This window comes from Sphaeramia orbicularis, chromosome 10, assembly GCF_902148855.1.
Source record: "Sphaeramia orbicularis chromosome 10, fSphaOr1.1, whole genome shotgun sequence".
NCBI classification, from domain to species: Eukaryota; Metazoa; Chordata; class Actinopteri; order Kurtiformes; family Apogonidae; genus Sphaeramia; species Sphaeramia orbicularis.
Window position 1 is genome coordinate 27,326,235 of NC_043966.1, and position 12,151 is coordinate 27,338,385.

Here is a 12,151-nt window from a genome sequence, read left to right on the forward strand (position 1 = left end):
ACTGGCTCATACTGTAATATTTCCTAAGATGCCTGGACAAAACAGAGCAACTGATTATTTAATACTTTTATTCTGATAATATCTGTGCTTTTTCAGCTGTAAAAAGTAGTAGCATCAAGTAGTTTTTCTCTTTTTGAGAATTAAATGATGAACCTTGCTATCTAAAATTTTCTGCTCTATCAAGTTGATTGATCTAGTATATACATATATTTATAGACATTTTGCTTTCCGTCCAGTCATTGTATATTTAACCATTGCACCAAAATCAATGCTTGGAATTGTGGATTGATTTAAAGGTTTGAAATGTAGTGTTTTAAAACAATGAAAAAAAAGACAGTAAGAAGCAAGTGTTTTCACCATATCTGCCATATTTATCAGTACAGACAACAATAGTGAAATCCTAACTTTAACCACACCATCACTCAGGGACTGTAAATATATAATATCCGTATATTTAATCCCTGCACAGCAGGAAAGGAAACAAGGTGAAGAAAGAGAGGACAGGAGGAACAGTAAGACACATTAAAAAACACAGGGCAGAGATAAACCTGGTTAACTGCTCTGTAATAAATATGAAATCCAATGCAACCATGTGCATTTGAAGGAATAAAAATTAGTGACATTATTCAGTTTGGTCTGTGCCACATATTTTTTTTTAACCAGTGTCTTAAAAAGGCACTTGAAACTAGTGTCTAATAGCAACTACTTCAGCGTGACACAGAAACGGTTGTTGATAATATTCATTTATAGGTCAAAAGCTGAGAAACCCTTGATCTTATCCAGGCCGTCAACACTGTTACACACATGATGAAATGAAACGACCTAGACTGTAATGTATTCTGTGAAGACAATGAAATGTTCAGTGTCTGTATTAAAGAGTTTGGCCACAAGATACAGTGTCACAATAATGATGTCAGTAAATGGATTCAACAGATGTAGTGTTTTGAGACCTAACAAATGAAATGAAAGTATCTATCATCTTAAGATATTAATGTCATCATCACACAACTTATTTCTCCCAAGGGTGAAGAACACAGTCAAACCTTTGACTCTATCCTTGTTCCTCTGCCACAATTTCTGTTTCTGTTTCTAAGGGGTGTGGTTCTAGCTGAGCTGTAAGGAAAGGGTTGAAGAAGAAGTCAAACCCAAACTGCAGGGCATTCTGAGCTGTGCGCCTCCAGTCATGTTCGATCTTGTACTGCCTGCGGCTGGACAAACGGACGTTGCCACATGACAAGCAATGGATAGCTTTCAGTTCAAATACAGGCCATTTAGAGCCTAAACGGCCCTCCAGAATAGTGCTGAACTCCACTAGGCTTCCTGTATTCAAGTGTAAAAGCACCAACTTGAACTCATTACTGGCTCGTAGAACTATATCCTTAGTGGCGTCTTCATCCTCTATAAGTGTCCCATCCTTGGTTTTTCTCTCCAGCGGCATGCCCATTGTGACTTCAAATTTGTATCGATCAAAGCGTTTGATGTGGCATTCATGTTTGGCGAGTTTCTTAAGTTTACAAAGGGGGTTTTCTGTAGGAGGTGCAGGAGCAGGAAGTGGCTGAGGGTCCGCTGTGATGTTTTTTGCTTCACACAAAGGATAAGGCTCACCATACAGACAGCGCATCCAATTCCCCACAAACACAGGGAGGAGATTGATGACCGAATGTGGTCCGTTTTCAATATCTGTCACACGGACGTATTTAAAGCGCCCAGTCCAGGTGACTCGGTGTCCCTCGAGATGGGAGCAAAGGATCTGAGTTTGCGCCATGTTGGACTCTTTCCATGCCAGAGGACCGCAGAGGTTGCTGTACTCAGGCCATGTCAGAGTAGAGTTATAAACCTTCATGCCCTCTGATCTGTAGACGTACATCCAACAGAAGAGCACCACTGCACTGAGCCACACCAGGATGAGCTTGACAATGCTACTTCGTGACAAAGAGCGGAAAACCACAATGGGGTTGAGGCTGAAGCGCGTCCAAAGCCTCAGCACTACTGGCACAAAACAAACAGTCAATGTGACAATCATCTTGGTCACCTCAAGGGTGACAAACCACTGCATTAACTGGATGATGAGCATCGTAGCAAGGCCCAATGAGAGTATAGGAAGAGCAAACAGGAAGAGGAAGTAGCCCACACAGGTGCGGATGAGTCCTATTGCAGAGGCGTTATTGAGGAAGACCAAACAGAGTTCACACCAGGTGAAACAAACCAGGTAAGGCACCAGGCAAAGGTAGGTGCCTTTGAAGCCTTTCATCTGGGCCATGCGAAAGAGGAGATAGACAAGGTGACCGTACAGGACCCAGGGCATGCCCAGGTTTAACACCACAATGTCTCCCAGAGGCACAGAAATAAACGTCATCCCAAAAACCCTGAGGAACCAGAGGGAGTCTGGTAGGAGGTGAGTTAGGGAGCAGGCTCCAGAGAGGACCTCTGTGACCAGAGCTTTACGAGCAAAGAGCTGAGCTGAGGCGTGGAGGCTGAGGAAGGCTGTGACAGTGAAGAAAAGAGCAACGGCAGCAAGCTCCGAGCAGGGGATCCAGGATTTATCAGCAACAGGGAAGGAGAAAACCACAAAGACCACAGAGAGTAGGAAGTACCTGAGGACCAAAAGAGAAACAAAGAGTTAATTTTGCTACAAAAGCATAAAATTTCATAAAATTTTACGAAGTGTAAGACATTTTCACTTTAATTATTAACACTAATTTTTTTAATAGTTATTTTATGGTTAATACTTTGCTACTCTTGTTTATTCACCAAGTTTAAAGTAGTCAGTCCAAATAATAAACTAGTGCTAGAAATGACCACCTAAACTGTTGACCTCTGAGCAAAGGAATGAGTATTTCTACATGTTAATACCACTTGACAGAAAATGTGCTTACAGATAGGGCTCTAAGTGTGTCCATCCAAAGTTGGTTTCAGCCTGTTCCAGATCGAGACCAGGTTCAAAGTGAGCCAGCAGGTCGGTCAGAGCCCGAAAATTCTCCCACGCTTTAGAATTCTGTAAAACAAATCAATAACATAACAATAACATGCGTTTTTTTTTTGTTTTTTTTTTTACAAGGGCAACACGGAAGCTGAAATATAATGAAAAAGTTAAATAAAAAGCTCTAAACACAGCGCACGTACTGTATCTGCTTACCTGGAATACACGCAACGTACAGATGACCATGGAGAAAAATGAGAGGTAGAAAACCAGCAGGGGGATGAGGAAGATAAAGAACTCAATGGTGAGGTTGGAGATGATGAAAAAGAAGATGAGAGCGTTGACATGGTGTGTAGGGATCAATGCACTGAGCCACTGCATGCCTGCCCGTGACGCCCAGTCGATGAGGTGCTCCTTAATCTCCAACAGTGCGTACAGGGGGAACTTAAGCAGCTGGTTTAAGCACAAAGGAAAAAAAAAACAATGTGAATAAATCATCATGGACCCAATATTGCAAAAAAAAAAAAAAAATGAAATGCTTGTTGCAGCATTTTATTAGATTTCCTAGAGACGAATTGATACAGTATCTCTTACAATTTCGTCCCTATCCTTATGAAGCTGAAACGTCATAAAATCACGAACAAACTACCTAAAACTTCTAGATACCTGCCTCATATACTACATCCACACATATATTATCTAAGTGGCTGATACAGTCATCAGTAATCAGTGCAATTTCAATTAAAGAGCATGACAGATGAAGACCCCAATACAGAAAAATCCCATTTGTATGGGCATGAATTATAAAAAGACCATCCACACTGACAGTTCTGGAACTTCCAACCAGAGTTACTTGTCTTTGTTATAGCTATGACCTATCAACGACCATCGAAAAATGAGGCAGAGTCTAGAGAAGTCCGGTGCAACTGCAAACCCAGCGGGCAGGTCTTGAAACTAAGACGTCTACTGAAATTTTACATGGTCGTTTATACCTTTCAGATGTCCCCTCGCAACGCCAACCTCTTTGAAGCTCTGTCAGCGTAACATGATTTCCAAAGAAAGATGGACATTTATTTCTCATATTCTCATTTTTTTTTCCCTTAACAGACTCTCTTTAGGTATTTCCCCTCACTCTCCTGCAGATAGATAGAGTCTGTTGTACCGTCCCTGTGTGCCTCTTCTGTTAGAACTCAAGTTTCCCCTCATTTTACATAGGACAAGGCAGACACAGTGTTACAGTAGTACATAACATTAAAGACTACAGCAGTGCACACATGCAGCAGTGTATCCCTACACAGTAACACAGTAGTACATAATACTGAGGGCCACAGCAGTGTACCCATGCACCAGACACTCTAATACAGCAGCATTAGAGGCAACAATAGTACACGACTCAAATTTTTCAGTGTGATCCTACAGTTACCCCTACACGTGTAGCAAACACAGTATATCATGTCAGATGGCTTCAAGAGTGCACAGCTTTAATGTTTTAGTGTGACCCTATTGTACTCTACTTTTAAGTTGAAATTTTGTTTTAGTGCTGATTACTGCTGCTTTTAGAAAGTTCGTAATAAATATACATAATTAGTATTTAATGTTATTTTTTTAAGAATAAAAAACATGATACCCACCTTTTGATGCAGGGGCAGCTCATCTGGGTTCTTCACAGCTGCAGTGTCATCGTCATCATCATCATCATCATCTCCTGCTGCAGCCATAACCGGTGATGGTGCAATACCCTGAGCGTACTTCTTGGTCATCTCAACAAAGTCGTCCAGACCCACATGGGAAGTGGCTGCAATGGTTTATAGAAGACACATGTCATATGTTAAGTCTCAACCCTGCATTAGTTTGCACATATCTCTTGTATGTTTCAAACCCACTCCACAAACCAAAGCTACCATCTGTCAAAACATACACTCGTTGGTGACCATAGACTCCAGGACTCTCCTCTGTTTCTTGGCAGACCTGTTAAGCGGGCCAGGGAAGACAGGTTGGCCTGTAGATACGGAAAGGTGTCAGGACCAGGTAACAAAAAAGCCTTATCATGCGACATACAAGTATTTCTTTGTATGTTTAGAACATTTATGGGAATTTCAGATACATTATCTCCATCTAATGTTCATTCCATACCAGGCTCTGAGTGGACATGTTCAACATTCTCAAGCATCTCAGAAACACTGACTGACTTCTTCCTCTCTGGGTTCAATTTCCAGTACATGAGCAGGGCAGCTTTTCGAACTCCTCTTTCAAAGCGTGTCTCTGTGGACAACTTCTTCACTTCCTCATAGTTCTCCAAAGAGATGCCTGTAAAATAAGGGAAACACTGAAAACTATGACAGTGATTGTTAAAAAAAAATTTAGGTAATCGTTTTCTCCACTTTCCATTTTTAACAGATGTAGTAAAAAGTGACAGGAAAAGAGGGAGGAAGTAGATTGCATCCAACAAAAGGCCCAGCCCGGAATAAAAAAAAAATGGACTGATCTACTGGTAGTGTTAACATGATACACTAAATTCGATATTTTTGGAGTGAGTTTTGCAGTGTGAGGTATCCCGGAACCTTTTCTCAAGGCCAAGCACTGCTGCAGCAGCCTCACAGCGTCCTTGCGGCCCTGTTTAGCAGCCTGGACCAGCCAAGAGACTGCTGTACAGTTGTTCAGCTCCTCATCCCTTTCTTCAGCCAGAGCCAGGAAGTAACGCCCCATCTGGAAACAAAAAGACTCTTAGCTTGCAAGGCTAGCAGTACTGTGACTTGCTTGACTCCTGATATGTCCTTCCCTTCAATAACACACTATAATGTTTACCCTTAGCTGGCAGATCTGTTTTGTGCCCACCATATGGTTGGTAAAGTCAAAACACACTGACCTTCGTCTGTGCTTTGGCATCTCCTGACTTTGCTCTGTCCTCCAGATCCTCAAAACTGATCTCCTCTTCTGGCTCCTCTGAAGGAAAAAGAAAAGTTGAATAAGTGAGCGATGTTACACCCCAGCCTAGGGGTTTACCTGGGCGAACATAATGTGCTCTACTTTTGTCCCCTCCCAGCTCCCAAGCACACACGTCAGTCAAAAACCAAAGTTCACAAGATTTATTTTTTACAACTAAAGAAGGGTTAGGGGAGGGCGCGGCTAAAACAACAAACAAAATATCTTCTTCACTGTTCAAAACTAAATTACCTAATCCAAAATAAATCCAAGAAATAAAATACAGAAAACTAACCTTAAACCCCCTAACCAAAAACAGGAGAAAAGGTGAAAATAAAAGAGCCGACCTCCCCTACCAGAAAAAGGATCAAATTTACAAAAATACTATTTACAGCTATATACAATCTCAAATAAACACATGAACACACGAAGACTGTCAGTCACACACGCAGGAACACAGTTGGAAACTGGCAGGAGGCAAGAGAGAGTGAACCATTTAAAGGAGCCGGGCAATCACGCTCTACCAATCAGCTTCCTGCAAAACAGACAGACACAAAAAGGGCACAGCACACCTGCAGGATGGAGGAGAACACACACACTAAACAGAAACATAAATACATAAACACAAATAGCCAAATTATGACCCAGGGTCATAACAAGCGACATGTGATGTTTAAGCAAAACACAATAAAACACATGCATATGGAAAAAAAACAAGACAATTATTTTCCAATAAAAAAATCAAGGCATTCCATAGAAAAAAAATATATTGTTAGACACAAGGAGGTAAACATAAAAAGTAATTATTGACATGGCTCACTCATATAAAAATTCTAAAAGAAAGCCAAAATGTTTCAATCACAAGTGGAAACATGCAAGGATATATCAATGTAGGCTAAATGCTTATGGCCTGGAAAATTATTTTAACTAGACCTGTTATGTTAATATATTATCCACACATGACACAGATAAACACTACCAAGCACATTTGGAAATAGTACAGCTCGTGACGTCAACCTGTGACACGACTGATCTCAATGTGTGATTATGAGTCACATCCTTCAGAAACAGCACCTGTCCTTATAAAACTGGTCAGCTGAATCCAGAAGGATTAATTTTCTTCCTTAGACCACTTCTTTATGATACCCACAAATTTGTACACCTCACTTGAGCCAGACATGTTGCATGGAAAACATGTATAGCACAGGGTATCAAGAGTTTTACTAGATTTCAAACACATGAAAGGGAACCTTTCTAATCATATACTAAAAAAGGATAGGTGAGGCAACTAAACACGATAAACATTTAAAAGGTACTGAGGAGTTAAAGTAGAATGGAATAAAGAGAATTGCAAGGTTAAAATGTTAAAATACACTTAAAATGTTGCATTCAGTGTTAAGATGTGTATACTAATGTACACAAACTAAAATAAATTCAGCTACTCATCAAGGACATGAAGTGAATTGAAATAAAACAGGCTGCCACACCTGACATTAGTAATTTTTGAAAATATTCTGTCTTTTTACTTTCATTAGAATTATGTGCTCATATATACTGTATATATACATACACATACATACTCACACCACCCACATGCTTTACATGAAACCCGAGAGTCTTTATACACGTGTGTCTGCCACTCTCTGGCAGCAGAGGGAGATGTAATTAATCTATTAGATGCTGTTCATTCCCTAAACATCTGAACCCTAAAATAACACTTTGTTTACCACAGTCAATGGCTGTACTGATGGAAGGTCCCAGCTTATACAGTGATACAACACTATATGATGAACATTTTAATTTATCAAATCAAGAGTGTCGGGTCAGATTTACTAAGACTGATACAGTCCATAGGGTGTGTGTATTACAGGACATGATGAGGTCTAATGAAACCTCTATGGTCCAAATTAAGTCCTTACGGTTTCAAATTTCACACTTTCCAGTTACTCCATATTTACGTATCTGGGAGGCGCTACCAGTCATGCAGCTGATTGATTGAATGTGATATTTCCAGCAGAAGTACAACCTTTCCTACTTTGTGAACTTCTTATGGTGGATTTGGTCAGTGGAAAATAAGCGTGGCCAGTTAAAAAGCTGAGATAAGACAGTTTTTCTCCACAGGTCAGCAAAAAGGGAGGGGCTGCTTTACATGTTGTGGAAAATGTCTAGGAGTTGTCATGGAGACACAACACTAGGAGTGTTGGTTGCACTGATTGTTGGATAAGAGAGAAGTGAAACCATATAGTACAGATTTTGTTTTAGTGCATGAAGTAGAAAAGTTCAAAAGTTAGAGTTTGAGCCTTACCTGGTTCAGGCGAGGGAGGAGCATGTGAAGCTGCTGGGGGACTCGCTGTAGAGGCTGCATTCAGTTGAGATCTACCCACTAGGGAGGAGCTCCTGATGGGCTGGTGGACAGGTGAGGAAGATGGCATTGAAAGGGATGAAGAACGGGACAAAAGCCTAGGAGGAATCCGTGGAGAGGCACTGGAGGCAGAAGAGGAGGGGGTAGTTGGAGGTGTTGGCAAGGTGATTTTAGATCTAGGCCTGTCTGACGATAGACCGGCTGTGGCAGTAGATGAACTGGACAATGAGGAGCCTGGCCTCAGGGTGGTAGGAGGTGAGGGGCTGGGCTGTGAGTTGGTTGGGGTGCTGGGTGAAAATGGGTCCATGGCTGGAAGACAGTATTCGACAAAATAGAGAAACATGACACTGGCAATTTAAGAGTGCAGAAGATCTCCACCAAGATACATAGTCCACCATTCCTCTTAAATTATAACATTATTAAATCATAAACAAATAACCACTGTATTCTAATATTTTTTGTTGGTGCAGCTGGTTAGTCTACCAGACCATAACAACTTTAACCAATTATTATTACAGCATCAAAGGTCTTCGTTCTAAGTTAGTGTGGGGGCTCAACCACTTTCCAGTCTTAATGTGGTCAAAATTCCAGCCTCTGTGCCCTTTTACCTTTAAAATGTAAGGCTATGCCCTACACTTTCATTAAATTACAAGAGAACTGCTGGAGTGTTTTTCTTTAATCCTATGGGCAGATGCAGGTGATCTCAACCTCCTTGACAGAGATAAAAATAACCCCTCCAGGGTGTAATTGTGTGAAGATTCACAGTGATTCATAAGATTCATTCATAAGATATTCTGAGCTAAATCAAACGATAAATACAAAAGTATAACTAAAGTGAGGGAGCACTGTGTGTGTTGCAGCAGAGAGGAAGTAAACATATGTTCAAAGCAATACTGCAAACATGGAAAGTGGGGTGGGGCTGCAATGAGAGGGAACACATGTGATAAAGAAACAGCTGTTGTCAAAGAGCAGTTTCTGTTTTTCATTTAAGGCAGCTTCACTCCCTCATCTGTTATCATCTAATCTGGTCATGAAAACGGACAGACAAAATCTCACAGCATAGTGTTAGATTTTGTGGCATCTAATGCAGATAAGCTTAGTGCAGTTTAGTCCATATCTAGGAACAATAAGAACATGTTCTGTGTAACTTTGGTGTGGTATAGCTATATAAACCTTTGTCACTCCAACGTTACATCCGTCATATGATCTGTAGTTTATTTTAGACATTGTGAAGTGGACTCTGGGAAGTTGCATCTATATTGAGAAGGTGACATCCTCCAAGTGCCCTGACTGGAAAAACATTGTGTCCTTTTGGCAATTTAGGGAACCCCCCCTCCCTCCCCCTTTGGTCAACAAAAAGCTCCGACGAGCTCCCAACGGGATGACCCTTATAATGATCCTAGAATATGCAGCCTCAACAGTTTCCACAGTTTCACATGTGAATATTCGCAGAGTCTTTATAAAACTTCATCGATAACAACCAACCAATGCTTACAAAACAACAAAAATAACAGCTGATATGTTACTAGTGCTAGCATGGACTTTGACATTACAGCTGTCTGCTCACCTCTGCGGCCAGAATAACGTGTTTAATCCACAAGATGGCCAAAAAAACTTCGAGAAATATCTCAGTTTCTTCGCTATTCGGTGTTCCAGTTCATTGTTCCCTTTCGCTTTTGGAAAACCTTCCTGTCCAGCAGTCCTATGTGGTCAAACTCCAAAAACACAACACTGAGGACAGGGAGCTAGCGACTCTGCTCGTCGTACACGCCCACTTCGTACTCTCCGTATTATGATTGGACAAAACTGAGAACTCGTATTAGTAGAAGTAATGTTATTGGCTACAATGACCGGAAGTTTCAATATTTTCTTTCAAGCAAGAGCAATCGATTATTAATCTACGTTTTTTGACAATGCCTTACAGATACTCAAAGTAGTGTCAACGACAGTTTCTTTATTAAACATATGCCTTTAGATGTGTAAATTTAGTGTAGAATTTACGAATTTGTTGCCTCTATAAAATGCCGTATTTCTGTTTGATGGACTACTCGTGATTCGATTTGTTTTTCTGTAAAACAATGTAATTATACGTTTTTACCAGGAGATGGCAGGCTCTTATATTATTGTGAAGAAGAAGTGTTTTCCTTTCAGAACACAAATCTAGTTTTCCTTAATAATGCAAATGTTCTCTTCATTTCACACTTTTAAAACCCATTCAATGTTAAATTAAACAAAATAATTTGTATTTTCTTATTAGTCTTTTTCATTTTGACTGACTATATACTAGTATTACCAATGTTATCTTCCACCCTTATTATGCAACACTATTTTTAGTATAAATATCAGAGAATACGTTTTTTTGTTGTTGTTTGTTTGTTTTAAGCAAATATTTAGGATGTAATGCATGAGGTTTTTTTGGACATTTTAGGAAAGTGTCTTTTTTTCCAATAACAACACCAAAACAAAAATTATATAAAAACTAATTGAAGGCATGTAAATAAAGTATAATATTAAAAGCCATATGTTGTAAGTGTGTTCATGTAACACATGCTGTACTCTCCACACTATGATCCAAAAGCAAAAACAGAACACTCAATCTCAATGAAAAATTATACAATGTATGATGGTCCCTTTCTCAAAGTGAGAATTGATTTGTAAATCATTTGGATCATCAGGTCAGTGCAATAGTGATGTCCAGCTTTTTGCATTTGAGACAGTTGGCAAAGCTGAAAGTAATCCTTTCACAGCAGCACTTTGAAACACAAATTCATGCTTTCATCACATCTTGTCTGGACTACAAGATGCACTTTAATCTGGAGTCAGCCAGTCTTCCCTCTCTCATCTCCAGCTTGTTCAGAATGCTGCCATTCATCCTTTACTGTACTGGAATACAGAAAAGGTAACACATTACTCTGATTCTGGCCTCCCTCCACTGGCTGCGTGTGCACTTTAGGGTTCATTTTAAGATTGTTTTATTTATTTTTTTAAATCTTTGAATGGTCTCGCCCCTCCTTACCTCTCTGAACTTCTTCACCCCTATATGGTCCTGATCAGTCCCTCAGATCAGCTGATCTGTTGCTCCTTGAGGTATTGATTACTAGAGGGGATAGAGCCTTTTCTGTTGCTGCTCCTAAATTATGAAATGACTCGCCTTTGCTCATTAGATCAGTCCCTTCACTGTCCATTTTCAAAACACATCTTAAAACCTATTTTTACTCCTTAGCTTTTGACCCAGCATGATACTCTGCTCGTTTTAGTGTTTTTACTACATTTATTGTTTTCATTTATATTGTTTGTTTTATAGTTATGATTTTATGATTGATATACAGCACTTCCTTTCAGCTATGGTTGCCGTTGAAGTGCTTTGTCAATAAAGTTGAGTTAAACTGATTTTTGGGTTTCAGTCTCTGATGATTACCAGCACACTGAAGGGAACGAAACTGTCCGGGAGAAGCCAATAAGGAAAAAAAGGAAATGGAAAAGGCGGCTTAAGAATGAGCGTCAGCACACGAGGGAAAAAGTGAGATTAAAGTTCAAATCAAGTGCGGACAGCACATCATGGGAAAGGAAGAAAATGAGGGCAGTAATTGCTTAAGTGCAGCTGGCCTGAAGCAGTTATGTAAATGGCCCTCGATTAGTAGATTAACACAATCCAGTTGAGAGGATAAGCAAGACCCTTATACTAGTTTTGCTCTTTCAAATGCAAACCTTCAGTCTGCATTAGGCAATGTGTCTTTTAAAGGAGCTTAGACACACATGCTCACAAACGCAATTCTAATCTAAATTAGGCAAAGCAGCTCAAGGTAGATATTTGTAATAAGGAGATTGTTTGACCAAATCTTTTGAAAATGCAAATCTCCCACCAGATTTGCCAGGGATAAACTGACATATTCATTACTTACCTCTTTTTCCATAGCACATCCTGCTATTTACATTAACCTATTTGT

The 12,151-nt window shown here is 40.0% G+C and overlaps 1 protein-coding gene across 2 annotated transcripts; it reads right to left on the reverse strand.

Moving 5' to 3' along the window:
• Positions 1-440: 440 nt before the first annotated feature.
• On the reverse strand, positions 441-9,962 carry wfs1b (Wolfram syndrome 1b (wolframin)). 2 transcript variants are annotated; one of them, XM_030146318.1, is made up of 10 exons: positions 9,772-9,962; positions 8,148-8,513; positions 5,787-5,863; positions 5,482-5,626; positions 5,054-5,227; positions 4,839-4,919; positions 4,552-4,715; positions 3,137-3,373; positions 2,877-2,995; positions 441-2,594 (listed from the first exon to the last, which is right to left on the reverse strand). In XM_030146318.1, exons 2-10 carry the CDS (start codon positions 8,509-8,511, stop codon positions 1,052-1,054), a joined length of 2,904 nt encoding a protein of 967 aa, XP_030002178.1. In that variant the 5' UTR covers positions 8,512-8,513; positions 9,772-9,962; the 3' UTR covers positions 441-1,051. The 2 variants fall into 2 exon arrangements, with proteins under 2 accessions (XP_030002178.1, XP_030002179.1); XM_030146319.1 differs by lacking the exon at positions 8,148-8,513.
• Positions 9,963-12,151: the final 2,189 nt, after the last annotated feature.